Here is a 15,847-nt window from a genome sequence, read left to right on the forward strand (position 1 = left end):
TCAAGCTTATGAATATATTATCCTATATTATCTCCTTTATGCTTTATACTTTTGTCTTTCACCTTTGAGGCTCTGAGTTAGGAGGGTGCTTAGTGTGTTAGGAAAATAGCAAGGAAGTCAGTGTGGCTGGAGTGGAGGGGATGGAGGAACAGGGAGCGAGAGGTGAGGCAGAGAAGTAATGAGGAGCAACATCACATAGGGCTTTGTAGGTCATAGGCTCTTACTCTGAGTGAAATGAGAAGTCATGGGGGGGATTCTGAGCAGAGAGAGTAGCATCATCTGACTTATGTTTCAACAGGTTCATTTTGACCACTGGGTAGAGAATAGCTTTAAGGAGGGACAAGGGAGGGAGCAGGAGACCAGTTGAGAAACTATTGCTACAATCCAGATGAGAGAAAATGGTGTCAAAGAGCAGGTTGTAGGTAACAGGAATGGTGAGAAGAGATCAAATCCTGGATATATTTTGAAAGTGGAGGTAACAGATTTTCTCAGAAACCAGGTGTAGGGTGGAAGAGAAAAAGAAGAAGCAAGATTTCTAGCCTGATTAAGCAGAAGGATGAAATTGCTATTAAGTGAGAAAGAGATCTTAGCCATAAAGCACAGTAGACACAGAGCCTAGGACTCAAGAGAATGTTTTCATTTTAACTTATTTTAAAATCAGGGGAAAAGTATAATAATAAATATGTCATAATGAATCGAGCCTGGCTCTATTTCTCTTTATACCAATGCAATCACAAAATATACTTTTTTTTAACTTTCTTTAATGGAGGAAGAGGCTCCTGAAAGCAATAGTATCTAGGGCCCATGAAAATCATAACATGATTGCATTTCCCAATAAAGTATGTGCACTTTAGTGTTTGCCTCCGGTGCTGTATGTAGAGGACCATAACTTGCATTCTCATGTGTTATCTCATGGTTGCAAGATGACTGCTGTAATTCCAGATATCACCCCTAGATTCCAGGGAAAGGGGGAGAGAATGTATCCATCCCTGGTTTTCAAGAAAGCACCAGCTTTACCATAAAGCCAGTCCGGCAAACTTCTGCATCTATCTCATGGCAAGAATGTCACATAGATCACCTAACGGCAAGGAAGGCTGAGGAATCCAGTGGTTAGCATCCCAGCCTTGAGAGCAGAGGGAGAGTGCTGAGTGCTGCCCACTCAAGGCATAGAGAGAGGCCTATGTAATATGACCCTATCCCACTGCTCCAGACTTATCTGATAGTGACCAACTCTGGCTCACATGAGATGCTCCAGCAATATCCCACTTTCTCACATCCACACGTTTTCTCCTCCTACCACCTGTCCCACCCCTTCCTTGTCCCATTTTGTCCTCTAGGGATTGATCCCTGACTTCTCCTCCTACCTTGGCCTCAGGGAGGTGCCCACCCTGGTCATTGTTCTAATTACCCCAGACATAGTTGTACCAAGGAGCTTCCCAGGTTGACAATTACCTATTTCTGCACTTTTCTCCTATTGCATCAGCAGTGCCTACCACTCTGCCTGGTTCATATTGAATCCTGGCGATCTACCCTCACTATTCCGTTTTACCTGTTTGCAGGCTCAGACAAGAGTCAAGCCATGTTAGCCTTGTCCATCAGTCCCAATCGGCGATACCTCGCTATCTCTGAGTTGGTGCAAGAAAAACCTGTCATCACCATTTATGAACTGTCATCCATCCCTTGCCGGAAGCGTAAAATCCTTAATAACTTTGACTTCCCGGTTCAGAGATTTACTTGCATGGCTTTTTCTCCAGACTCCAAATACCTATTGACTCAAACATCGCCTCCAGAGTCCAACCTTGTCTACTGGCTATGGGAAAAACAGAAAGTAATGGCCATTGTTAAAACCGACACTCAGAACAACACTGTCTCCCAGGTACCTCCCAACATAACAAGTATCGTGCAAACTATTTAGTATGAGCTGTATTTTAGTGAATGTTTTCTATGTACTAGAAGCAGTGCTCATTTCTTAACATGCGTATTTAACTTTAGTCTCACAACAATCGTATATGGTATTCATGATTGTCCCTATCATACTGAAGTGGGAACTAAGGCTCCAAGAGGTTAAGTTACTCACGTAAGATCACAGAGGTATTGAATGGCAGGGCCAGGAGCCCAGTGCCTGTCTTCTTTACTCTGGACTAGAACTGCTTTCTGGTCCCAGGTTCAGCCCAGAGGTGAAGTGATCAAACTCGCTCTCCCTTTCTGGTTCTGGCCTCTTTTCAGCATCATGGCTAGGCAATGGGAAGATTTCCGGGAGTAATGTGAAGTGGTAGATCTTTAAGAAGCTGTCAATGAACTTGTAGTTATATGGGGAGCAGAGTTTTCTATTGTGATTTGAAGGCAAAATAAAGAGCCCCTGTTAGGAAGTGGGTCCCAAGGAGTTTTATCCTGGTGCAGTCAACCCAGTGTAGGATCTAGAACTCGGTTTTACAGGCTGTCAGGAACTCGGCTCTATTCAGTGGACTCAGTCATTCCCACAGGAGGCTAGTGCACAAACCAGCACCTCAAGACCAGAGCACTCACATCATTTATCCATGTATTTCCACCCTAGGAATAGAGAACTTGGAAGTGAAATCAGCAATTAGAAGGCTCCTTGGTGATCACAGAATCAGGGAGAGCCGAGGGTCATTTCCTCCAGGCCATAGCGAGGCCTGTGCAGCATCCCCACTCAGAGCAGAGAGCACCTTAGATGCAGTGCACATTCATTAGATGTTCACTATGAACCCAGCGCTGGGAATACAGAGATGACAAAGCCACAGCCCCTCAAGTTGCTCACCATCTAATGGGGGTGACAGGTTGACTGCCTGTCACTGTACGGGGGGATGAGGAGGGTACAGATAAAGGAAGCTCAGCTGGCAGGAGACCACATAGCAGCCCCTGACATTAGGTTCCTTCTCCCTGGTCAGGGCACATAAACCCTGCCGGACCCTCCTGTTTCTGTGTTTGCAGCTGAGCCTTCATTCCTTTTTGTTGACACAGTGCTCGGCCATTGTCAAGACATGCTCATTTTGCTTTTGGCCTCTGTAAAATGACTTTTGTAGGTTTCCTAGTTTAAAACAACTGGTCCCACAAATATAATGGATATAGATCTGTGCTCTTATTAAATATGGTATCAAAAGTGTATGATTTAGTGATGTTTCAAGGGTACTCTGAGTTACCTGAAATAAATATTAATTGGTAAAATGGGAAGTAATTCCATTAAGATTCGTTTTATAAAGCTTTGTCTTTCATTCTTTCACACTCTGCAGGTGAGCTTCAGTCCTCAGGATAACACGCAGGTGTGTGTCACTGGAAATGGGATATTTAAGCTTCTCCGCTTTGCCGAGGGAACCCTGAAGCAAACCAACTTTCAGAGGGGAGAACCCCAAAACTACCTAGCCCATGCCTGGGTGTCTGATGACAAGATTGTCGTTGGCACCGATACAGGCAGGCTCTTCCTTTTTGAATCTGGAGATCAACGCTGGGAGACAAGTATAATGGTCAAGGAGTCCACCAATGAGCTGAAGAACCTGGAGATGATGCAGGAATCAGAGAGGTAATGGCACCCCGCTGGTGCTCCTGTAAAAATGTGCTCCTCGTACTAATAGCAGCACATGAAAACCAGCATTCTTTAAAAATCACTCATTACCTCTCTACCTTAAAAGCCAACTCTTCATTTTCCTCTGCCTTTCTAGTGTTCATCCATATTCAAGCACAAATTTGACAGTTATGACCATAGCCTAGATACAGTTCTTTTTATTTTTATACCTAACCTCATTTTAGTATGACTGGTCTTCCAAACTACAGATTTTCCAAATTATATTTTCTAATGGCTGCCTAATTTACTGAATCAATTGAATAAATGTCCACTGAGCACTTGCAGTGTGCCAGGCATCTTGCTAGATGCTGGGGACACAGATCCCCCAGGACCTTGCAATTCAGTAGGAGGCAGCAGACCAACAAAGAGGTGCAAGGAAATGTCAACAGAAGCATATGGGCTAAATTAGAGGCTCAGGGGGGAGCTATCAATCTTACCTCTACCAATAGCCTCTCACCCATATCGGGCTGTACCATTGTGTGGAGTAAGCACTGCTTATCTATATTCTCATTTGAGTCTTACCCTATATAGTACATATTATTATGCCCATTTTATAGACAAGGAAACTGACACTCAAAGAGGTTAACTGGCTTACCCAGTTAGCACTGAGAAGTGGCAGGGTCAGGATTCAAACCCAGATCTGTCTGACTCCAGAGCCTGAGCCCTCAACCATAATGGCAATTATGCCCCAACCCGCGGGGCATGCAACGTGGGTACCGTGACAATTCCTGTAAGGGAATGAGAGGATAGGAGACGCGAAGAAATGGAGGCAAGACAAGATCCTGATCAAGCCTCAAACTTTATTCTCACAGCGGCAGGATATATACTGTTTTAGGGACAGAGGGTGGGTAAAGGGGTCTATTAGCTTATCAGCAGGGTTGTAGCAGGCTCCGATGTGGCGGTAGTTGCTTCAGGGAATAGGATGGTTATCTTTAGCTGCTGGCCAAATCGCAGGACACACGTAGTTTCTGGTAATTAGGAGTTTCTGAAAGAACCAGAAACTTATAATTCTTAAGATGGCTTTGTCTAAGCCAATATCTCTAATGGCTCCCAACAATGGCATACTATAGCTCCTTCTTCCTCAATAACTTTCAGTCCACCATTTTCACCATTCCTGCCAATGATGTCTCTTCTGTTGTGATTTGCTTAAGAGCTTCCTAATAAGTTGCCATGCCCTCCAGTTTGCTGAGTTCACAATCCTTCAGTGGGTCCAAACTTATGAACGTGGTCCACATGTCTGCTACTCTGTCCCTTCTTTACTTCTAGAGCACTGGCTCTGCCCTCTACAGACGATGCATGCCTCATGCATGCTCTTGCTTCTGAGCTTGGTAATGTGTAGTTCCCCTGCCCCCCTTCACACCCCCACTCCCATGGATACATACACGTATGTGACGTACTGTTGCTCGTTCTTCAGCTCTTAGCTGGGAGGGCTTAGCCTCTGTATATCTCTGGTCAGTGCACCTTCCCTATAACTGTATTCAGAAAATCCTTGCTACCTGTTGACTGGCTGTTCCCATCCTACTGAGCTACTCCCTAACAGTCCTATCACATGTGCTCTAGAACATCGGTCGCCAACCTTTGAGACCTCATGGACCACCAGTGGTCTGCGGACCACTGGTTGGCGACCACTGCTCTAGACTATAACCTTCTAAAGGTAAATAAGATATATCAATCTTATTTACCACTAGAGGCCTGATGCACAAAATTTATGCAAGGGGCTTGGCCCTTGCAGCCCCTCACAGCCCTGGCCAGCCCTCGCAGCCCCAACTTCATCTGGAAGGTCGTCCAGATGGTCGTTCGGCTGTTTGGTCTAATTAGCATATTAGCTCTTTATTATATAGGATTATTTCACAGAGTTGTTACCACCATATAACACCATTATATAGACTGGACAGCCAGACGACCTTCCAGACGAAGCCGGAGCTTTGAAGGCTGAGGCAAGCCGCCATGGCTGTAAGGGCTGATGCAAGCCACCGCAGCTGCGAGAGCCGAGCCCCTTGCACAAATTTCATGCATCGGGCCTCCAGTTATTGGATGAATGAATGAGAAGAGTAGAGAGAGAGGGAAGGAGGAAATGGATACCTTGATACAAATCTCAACTCTTCTACTTACTAAGTGTGTGATTTTAGAAAACTCAATCCCTTGAGCCACTTTTTTCTAAACACCTAAATGAGGATATTAATAATACTACTAACTAGAGGCCCGGTGCATGAAATTCGTGCATAGGTAGGGTCCCTAGGCCTGGCCCGCAATCAGAGCCAATCTGTGGAGTGACTGGCGGGGTGATTTGAGGGACCCCCACTGGCACCCACCTTGGCTGGCCTGGCGCCACCCACTTGCTGGCCCCACCTGTTCACCAGCCAGCCCCACCCCTCCACCCCCCAACCCCCCATCACCCCGCAACTGCTGCCGGTCACCTTTCTCAGTGGGGTGACCAGCAGGGCAATTGAGGGGAGGGGGCCCACTGGCACCCGCCTTGTTTGACCTGGGGCCTGTGAGCTGGGGGCAGCTCCCGTGTTTAGTGTCTGCCCCCTGGTGGCCAGTGCACATCATAGTGACTGGTCATTCTGCCATTCAGTTGATTTGCATATTAGGCTTTTATTATATAGGATAATGACAATAGTAGTAGTGACCACACAGGGTTGTGAGACTACCAAATAAATGTGTAACTTTCCAGTCTTCCTTTGGAGTTTGTGTGGCATTCCCAGGGCGAAGGGTAGTGTTTTGGCAATGGGAAAGGGGTTCACACTGGGTGGTTTCCTCCCACACCCAAGGGCAGCCCTTCTTTCTCATCCCTAGCAGAATTCCTCCCCTGGGGATTGTCTCTGTAAACTTTACATGCTGTTTTCTTTTTCTAGCTTGATCGAATTTCCAACACTCAGTTCCCCAGTCCCTTCCTTTGAACAGATCTTGGAGACTGATAGCCACAGCCAGCAGTCCATGCCCCAGGTGTTTGCCATTGCAGCCTACTCAAAGGGATTTGCCTGTTCTGCTGGGCCAGGGCGCGTTCTACTGTTTGAGAAGATGGAAGACAAGGATTTTTATCATGAGAGCAGAGAAATCCGGGTAAGGAGAGAAGGAATAAGCAAAACTGGGGTCCTCCTGACATTTGTTCTCCAGCAGCAGAGCACGGACAAGGAGTCTGATGGGGAGAAGGGGTGTAGCACTGAGCAGCAAGGGGGATTTGAGCAGTTTGTCCTAAGGAAGTTTTAGGATGGGCTGGACAGAATTGGGGTTTAGAATTGGGATGATCTGGATTTCAATCCTGGGAGAGAACTTTGGCAAATTCTATTTCTCTTTGAAGCTTAGTGCTCCCATGAGAAATTGTATTACGATGATACATATTGATATTTAATATTGATATTTAATGTCCGGTGTACTACCACGCACACCGTGAGCATTTAGTAAATGTGTGTGGCATAAACGATACACACTGTTTTGAAGAGAGAGCATATCTAGTTCGGGAAGAACCAGGAAGGCTTCTGGGTGTTTGATTGTAATTGTTGAAGAAAGACCTCAGAGGATGGGTAGCACTTGACAGAAAGAAACAGATTAGGAATTCCAGGCGGAAGGAACAAATTAGCAAAGGCACCACGGACAGGGAGCGGGCGGTGTGCTTGGGGTACCTTGTGTTCCCCAGTGGAGAGGGACTGGCCTCACTTGAAGGGAAAAGGTGAGAGCCCGTGCTGGTGAAAGAGCTCCAGCCGAGGAGCGTGCCGGACAGCCGGTTCCTGAGTGGAGGAGCACAGGCTCCAGGGCAGCGCTCTGCCTGCGGGGCGGGGGGGGGGGGGGGGGGGCGGCTGCGGGGCCCAGGACAGGAAGCCGCTAAACACACAGTGAGCGAGTCAGACGTGACTCTGCTGCTTAAGATGAGCATCTGAGTCCAGCAGAATCTGTGCGTCTTCAGTTTTGTGGGAGACAGCAGTGGGGCAGCACACACAAGGCCCTAGGCCTGCGGCTCCCATTCTACCCTACACAGCAGGGAGTGGCACACAGATGTGACAGCGGAGGGAACTGTCAGGTGCCGTGGGCACATTGAGGGAATATCAGTGGCCGCCCAGCCCAGCGCAGCGCAGGTCAGGGGCTTCCAGAGCCTTCGCTGTCCTGTGGAGCAGGGGCAGTTGCCTATGTGAAGAACTCCAGGCAGAGGGAGGGAAGCAGGAGGGCCCGGTGTCCTGGACCCCAGGGAGGTGGTGCCGCCATCACAGCTGCAGGCTCTAGAAAAGTCAAGAGGATGAGGACGGAGCATCTGGCTTTGGTGATAAGGACATTTCTAATGCGTAGGAGGACAGTGGAAGGAAATTTTATTTATCAAATGATAAGGAAGAGGAGATGGTATGTGTAGGCCAACCTTTCAAGAAGCCTGGTTGTTCATAGAAGAAAAGCAATAGCAGGGAAAAGGAAATGTAATTTTATAATGCCTACCTGGGAAGTACAGGCCCCCTCAGGGACTGCTGGCAGGAGCTGTGTGAGCCCTTCTCTTTTCTCTGCCCTGGCACCTACCCACATGGAAGAAGGGCTGTCACCTTCCCCTCTGCCGCCCTGAAGCGCACGCTGGTATCCTCGGTGCAGGTGGCCGCCTGCCCTGGGGTACACAACCTGTCCCAAGTGAATTCAAGAGTGGGAGTGAGTGGGAGTTCGACTGACACTTGTTTTCAGAGGAGATCTCAGCTGGGCAGGTGCAGATCGATCATTTCTACGTGTGCCATTGTCTTATTATTCAGCCACTAATCACTTCAAGGTGAATACGAAACCCACAGAAACAGAGGCAACTCAAGCCCTCCCTCCCCCACCTCTGAGGGGGATTGGAGCCATGCTGGTCTGGGAGTCCTAGTTCATTACACCGGAGGGAACCCGCCGGTGATGCGGGCACGTCACTGATAGCCGTCTGGTGTCGTGGGCAGATTCCTGTGGACCCGCAGAGCAACGACCCGAGTCAGTCTGACAAACAGGACATCCTCTGCCTGTGCTTCAGCCCCTCAGAGGAAACCCTGCTTGTCAGCACCAGCAAGAACCAGCTCTACAGCATCACCATGTCCCTGACGGAGATCAGCAAGGCAAGTCCCTCCCAGCAACGTTTCTGTCCAGACTTTTCTCATCTGTCTTCGTAGCAGAATTGGTCTCTAGTTTTTTTCTTGATGCCTTTGTCTGCTTTTGGTCTCAGGGTAATACTGGCCTCATAGAATGAGGTGTAGAGATGAGGCTGAAGAGAGAGAATTGTTTTGTTTTTAAGGTAAGCGAGATCTAAGTGTATTTAAAAGCTAACAGGCCCATATATCAAATCATGTTGTATATCCCAAAAGAATGCAATGTTATATGTCAGTTATAGCTCAGTTTTTTTAAAGGTGCTATCCAGTAGAGCATTTTGAAAGTATCACACATCAAGTGAGTTTTTGAAAGTTTAGGAACTACTACTTAAAAGTTACTATGTGACTTTGGATAAATTTATTTGGATTAAACCTCTCTGGGCATCACTTCCCACGTATTTTCAGCAGGAGGTTGTAAGACATAGCCTCTTTTTCTTTTTTCTTTTTTGAGGTAATATATATAAATTTCAGGTGTCTAACATTATAATTTGACATTTGTACATACTACATCATGCTTACCACCAAAAGTCTAGTTTCCATCCATCACCATATAATTGAACCCTTTTCCCCATTCTGCCCTCCTGCCCCTCTTCACCCCAACCACCAATCTGTCATCTGCCTCTATGAGCTTGTTTTTGCTTTTTGCTTGTTAGTTGGTTTTTAATATTCCACATACAAGTGAAGTCATATGGTATTTATCTTTTCCCATGAGGGCACCCACCTGATTTACTTTACTTAGCGCGATACCCTCCAGGTCCATCCGTGTTGTGGCAAATGGCAGGATTTCACCTTTTTTATAGCTGAGTAGTAGTCTGTTGTATGTATATGCCACCTCTTCTTTATTCGTCTGTCCATCAATGGACACAGGTTGTTTTCATAAGAAGTAAGTAAAGGAGATAATGCTGTCTGCCCAGTGCTCTCAGGTGGGGTCTTTCTGGCCGCCTACACTCGTGGTACCATGAATCCAGCGCTGTTTTTAACCTGCAGATTTAGAAACTATTTTTATCATTTCACCTGGGGGAACTGATTCACTCAAAAAGGACTAATTTGATGGCCGGATCTCCAATTTGTTCACTTTCTCTGTCTGGAGGGGTGAGCTCATTGCAGATCCTCTCTCCCTCCAGGGGGCAGGGCCTCTGAGAAGGAAGTCTGCATGGGGAGGAAAGAACTAGGCCAGAGAAGTTGGCTCTTCGAGGAGGGGAGCATTCCCATTCTCTCTCCTCCACTGTAAAAGTCTTCTGCCTGTGCCTCTGCATACACTCTACCTTCCTGCCCCTGAGTTATACTCCATTTTGATGCTAAAGTGGTCTTTTCAAAACCCATATCTGGTCATTGCAACATACAACCTCCTCCACCACCACTGTCATCACAGCTGTGACCCCTCAGTGGCCTCCCTGTGCACTTGAGGAGACCAAACTTGGCTGCCCCAGCCCAACCCATCATTCCACCTAATAAGGCTGACCTTTCCCATCACCATGAATCTGCATGTTCCTTCCTGCCAAGAGGCTTGTGCAAATACTGTCCTGTCTGCCTGGAACACTCTTCCCGCCTCTCTTCCCCATATTAGTTCTTGCTCATCCTTCAGAGAACAAAGCTAATAGAAGCAAACGTTTGAAGGTACTAGAGAAAGAAGGGGTAACAGATGGAGAAGAATGGGTGCCTGCCCCCCTCCCCAGCACAGTACCTCTTTCTCTGAGGCAGTAGAAAAGGATGGATGATGCAGAATGTGAAGGAACTCGCATCTCAGCTTTTGCTTTGTCCTGTGAACAGACCCAAAATATGTACACCTCATTATATTTCCCAATCATCACTCCTCATGCAGGTGTCCCAGGTAAAATGCCTCTGATGGCAGACATCTGGAACCTATACAAGCAGTGTAATAGGATACATTTTAATTTAAAGTCATTCACCCAAGTCTCATTGCTGCTGGAGGTAGAGTAACTGGCCTCCCTGGGGAGAAATTTGGCAGTACTTATCAAGATTCTTAAAATCATCCCTACCATGTTTCTCTGCATTCCATTCTAGGACTGTGTCCGTTGTGTCAGTCCCAGCCTATTGATAGTCATGCTATCAGCTAGGAAGGCCCCAAGCACTGGCCCAGGCCCACATGTTTGCCCCACCGGGGCCAGTGTTGTAGCTGGACTGGCCTTTGTGGTTCTTATGATTGTAGGATGCACTCCAACAAAAACCATCAGGGAACTTGGAGGAGCAGGTCTTGGTGGGTACACAGCATGTGCCCAGGGGCCTCACAGAGAGGTCACAGATGGAGAGAGAACACAGACCTGGGGCTCTCTGCCTTTAGTAGGGCACAAGGGTGGGGTGTCTAGGGTTGTTCAGGTTCATTCTTTAGTGCCTAATTGACAGTCTAAGCGTGGGAATTAGGGCATGCAGGAGAGAAGCAGTATCCCTGAAGCCATCAGTTATCTCCGTTATCGAGGGTTTTCTGAAAGAAGGGGCGGCTTGGTTCCTTATCTGGCTGTTTTGCTGGGCTTATAGAGCTGGCAATATGTTTCTTCAAGATGAGGTTTTCAAACAGATGCCTCAACAATCAAAGCTGACTGCCAGGCACTTGGTTACAATAACAAAGCTTAATGCGGCAGCATCTGAGGAAATAATCAGAGGTCCACAGACTTACCTGCAAGGAAATTAGTCTAATTATTCCCAAGTAAGGAAAATTGGAGACCACTTAAATGTCCCCACCGTAGAGGAATGGCTGAATTAAAAATTCTGGTATATTCTTGGAATAAAATATTTTATTGCCATTGGAATAATGTTTTAAAATAATATAGGCTTAGGAAAATATGCATAGTATTAACATGATTGGTTCCCAGCCTGCCAATGTCCTTAGATCGTATGAAAGCTGAAATGCACAGCCAGCCTTTTGCTCACTTTGCCAGATCTCATTCTCTATGATTTCTCCAGGGGGAGCCTGCCCACTTTGAGTACCTGATGTACCCATTACACTCAGCATCCATCACCGGTCTGGCTACTTGCATCCGCAAACCCCTCATTGCCACCTGTTCTCTGGACCGATCCATACGCATCTGGAATTATGAGTCAAAGTAAGGAATGCAAAGGCTCTGTTACTTTAATATGCAGGATTTGGATTGTTAAATTTTTCATGTGAGTTATTTTAGAGAGTTTTAAATTTTAATTACTTAGAAGCTTTCAGTTGGGAAAAAAAAATTTTTTTTAAGTCAAGTCAGTCAACTGCCTTCTCTTTTCACTCTTATATGAGCTAGAAAATTACTTTGTGCTTTATTAAATGCTTGCTCCATGCCAGACACTGTGCTAGGCTCTAGGGACTCTGGTATCTCACCTTATTCCATGACCTCCTATGTCCTTCCAGCTCTCCTACCCCATTACTCCCAGTAGATCTGCTTTTGACGTCAGAGAGCTCGCCAGACTGTTATTTATCCTTTTTTCTGTCCTCGTTGCCTGAAACCCCCCTCAACTCCCTAGTGATATTTTTTGCCTCCTGGCATAGCTTCCCTGAGAACCTGTGACCTAGATTGGCCCCACACTATAATTTCTTTGTTCTTGTGCGCAGTTGCTGGGGCTGCTGAAAGATAAAATGTGAAATTCTTCTGATTTGGGAAATCTAAATGGAGCTGCACATTCAGCATCACTAGATAACCCCCTGACCAGTCTCCCTACTTGCCATACTCATTGCTCCTATCTTCAAATAACCAAACTCTAGAAAAGAGGGAAAGCAATCATTGCAAGCAACAAAGTGTCTCAAATGCTGTGATAAAAATACATACCAGGGGAGGGCTCGAGGGATTTAGCAGGCTAGACTGATAAGGCAGTAATTGACCTTCCTCACAGCACTCTGGAACTCTACAAGGAATACCAGGAAGAGGCCTATACAATCAGCCTTCACCCGTCTGGTCACTTCATTGTAGTAGGGTTTGCTGACAAACTACGCCTCATGAACCTACTCATTGACGATATACGTTCATTCAAAGAATATTCTATCAGAGGATGCAAAGAGGTAAGAACTGCCAGGGCTGAAATATCAACTAACACACTCGAGGGAGGTGGGACCAAAAGGTGTCTTAGAAAACTTTAGTGGCTTTAAAAAGAAAATAATCCAGTTCTTCTCCCACCAAACTTACTGAGTATATGGCTCTGTTGCCTTTTTCTTATTCTCACCAAAATCTTTCATTGAGCCCAGCCTTGTGAGACCCACCTGCCGTAGGTCCTCTCTGTGATTGTGGAGTAATACAAAAGCATTGGAAAGGAAGACTTACCACAGAGTCAGAGTCACAGCTGGGAAGGCGAGGCTGAGGCTGGGAGAAGCTCAGAAGTCAGCAGAGAGGCAGTAAGCAGTCCATCAGCTTTCCCGGGGATGACCTGCAGGAACAAGACGTGGTTCCAGGAATCACTTCCCTACTCTGAAACTTCTACAGACAAATGAGTGCTCTGCTCTGTGAACCAAACAGCTTCATACTTAATGCCCATGGCAGTGAGCTACAGGAGTAGTTGTCAGCCAGTTCTCAGTACAGTGGGGCTTGACTTACGAGTTTAATTCGTTCCTAGACCGAGCTCATTAAGGAGCTCGTTAATTCAAATTACTCTATCAACTCAATGCAAAAAATCGGCCGAGAGACAGCTGGTATCTCAAAAAACTTGATAGTCGGGACACTGGTAAGTCAAGGCCCCACTGTATGTTTGTACCTTGCCCCAATTCCCACCTCCACACATGGTTTCAGCCTGAAATTATATATATATAATTTCCCCCATTGATTTTTTTAGCGAGAGTGGAAGGGAGGGGGAGAGACAGAGAGAGAGAAACATCGATGTGAGAGAGACACATCAATTTGTTGCCTCCCACACACCCCCTGAGCAGGGATGGGGATCAAGCCTGCAACTGAGGTAAATGCCCTTGACCAGAATCGAGCCCAGAACCCTTCAGTCAGAAGGTCAACACTCTATCCACTGAGCCAAACCAGCTAGGACTCAGCCTCAACTCTTGGAGAAAAGGAGGACTTGACGGTAACAGAAGCAGACGGCTCACTTTTCTCATGCTTGCTCTCTGGCTGTATTTCCTTGCAGTGTGCCTTTAGCAATGGAGGTCACCTGTTTGCTGCAGTCAATGGAAACGTGATTCACCTTTTCACCACCACAAGCCTGGAGAACATCACAAATCTGAAAGGACACACAGGGAAGGTGAGTGGGTGTGGAGGAGCACAGAGTCCAGCATTATGCTAGCCAATGGGGAATAGTGATGAAAAGAGAAGCGATTCCTTTCCTCTTGGAGCTCATTGTCTACTTGGGGGAAGAGACAATAAAACAGATGCACAGACAGATTTAATTACTAGTTGCCATAAATTCAATGAAAGGAAAACACGAGGTGTTATGAGAGGAAATAATGAAGGAATTGGCATAATGCAGGAAATTGGTGTTCCCAAAGGCTTGGTCCTACAGGAATGGGCAGGTGGGATAGTCATTGCCGATAGGGCTCCAAAGACACTGAGGTGGGAGAGTGCATCGTGTGTCAGAGGAACTGAAATGTCTGTGGGGCTGGAACATAGGTATCAGGATAAAACACGGGGTGAGCTGAGATTGGAGAGGTTAGAAAGCGGTTCTCAACCTGTGGGTCGCCACCCCTTTGGGGGTCGAACGACCCTTTCACAGGGGTCGCCTAAGACCATTGGAAAACACATATATAATGACATATTGTTTTGTGATTAATCACTATGCTTTAATTATGTTCAATTTGTAACACTGAAAATACATCCTGCATATCAGATATTTACATTATGATTCATAACAGTAGCAAAATTACAATTATGACATAGCAACGAAAATAATTTTATGGTTGGGGGTCACCACAACATGAGGAACTGTATTAAAGGGTCATGGCATTAAGAAGGTTGAGAACCACTGGATTAGAACCTTGTAGGCATTTAAGGGTTTTTATACTTTATCCTTGTTCCTCGAAATCACTGAGGACTCTCAGGGCAGAGAATGATATGACCAGATTTGCATTTTAAAAGCTTACTTTGGCTACAGAGTAAAGAATGCATTTAAAGAAATAAGGATGTCTACACGATAGAACATAGTATTTTGGACCAGGGTGGAGGTGGTACAGATAGGGAGAAGTGGATGAATTTAAAAGATATTTAGGAAGACCAATAGGTAAAGAAGATAGAGTGGATATGGGGCATGAAGAAAAGGGAGGGGCCAAAGATTAAAAGGCTTAAGAAGATGTCAGCAGATGAATTTGGAGAGAAAAAACAATAGAAAAAGAAAGGTATTCTAGGCTCGAGGACGTGTTACAGATCATAGAAGGGGAGTATAAAATAGGATGGTGGCTTGTGGTTTCTATGGCTGGCACATTGGGCACACTTGAGGAGTGATAGAAGAAAGAGCTGGAGAAATTGCCTGTATCATAGAGAGTTATATGCCCGGCCAAGGAATTGGATATTGGTCTGTAGGTGATGAGAAACAACTGAAAGGATGTAAGAAAGGACGTAATGGGATCAGATAGGTAATTCTGCAAATGGTATTGAGGATGGCTGAGACAGGAGGAAAGTTGAATGATGGAGCCCAGCTAGGAAGTGAGGGTGGAGGATGAGTTAGGAACTAAACCATGGCTTTAGTAGTAGAGACAGAGAGAAAAAAGATGTTAAGTCCCATTTGGACATGTTATGGTTGACATGTCCAGGAAGTACGGAGGTCAGGAAAGAAGTCAAGGCTGAAAATTAAGATTCCGGGGACTAGGGTGGAGTGGATCAGATCATCAGGGGCCTGTGTGGAATCTGAGGAGGATCTTGGGCAGGAGACAGATGGCCAACATTTAAAGGATTGTTAAAAGAACAGAAAGACTCCAAGGAAGGTGCAAAGAGAACCTGGAATCAGGGACATGTAGCAAAGAGGCCAGGAAACTAGTTCCAAAAGGATAAAGCGGTCGCTGGCATGGAATGTCAGAGAGGTCCTGCAAAGACTAAAAACTCACCATTGACTTTAGCAATGCAAGTGCTATAAACACAAGCGTTATGGAGAGCTGCTTCGCAGTGGGATGGGTCTTCAAGCGACTGTGGAGACACAGATGAAAGTACACTGTGCTCTGCTCCAAATAAGTCCGTCCCCCCAAGCAGAGCTGGAGAGCTCTAGTTTTATGGCCTGGCCATCCATCCCCTGGGCAGAATCCCTGCTCTGCTTTTCAGGAGTG

General features: G+C 46.2%; 1 protein-coding gene across 1 annotated transcript in view; it reads left to right on the plus strand.

Moving 5' to 3' along the window:
• CFAP57 (cilia and flagella associated protein 57) overlaps positions 1-15,847 on the plus strand; it is a gene marked incomplete at its 5' end in the record, with an annotated part of 55,422 nt that overhangs the window by 1,463 nt on the left and 38,112 nt on the right. Inside the window, 7 exons of the mRNA XM_081088222.1 lie at positions 1,560-1,876; positions 3,252-3,538; positions 6,439-6,646; positions 8,485-8,637; positions 11,590-11,729; positions 12,496-12,661; positions 13,726-13,839. Coding sequence (XP_080944348.1) covers positions 1,560-1,876; positions 3,252-3,538; positions 6,439-6,646; positions 8,485-8,637; positions 11,590-11,729; positions 12,496-12,661; positions 13,726-13,839 — 1,385 coding nt within the window. The remainder of the gene's footprint in view (positions 1-1,559; positions 1,877-3,251; positions 3,539-6,438; positions 6,647-8,484; positions 8,638-11,589; positions 11,730-12,495; positions 12,662-13,725; positions 13,840-15,847) is intronic.

Source organism: Myotis nattereri, assembly GCF_964212035.1.
Source record: "Myotis nattereri genome assembly, chromosome: 3".
Classification (NCBI taxonomy): domain Eukaryota; kingdom Metazoa; phylum Chordata; class Mammalia; order Chiroptera; family Vespertilionidae; genus Myotis; species Myotis nattereri.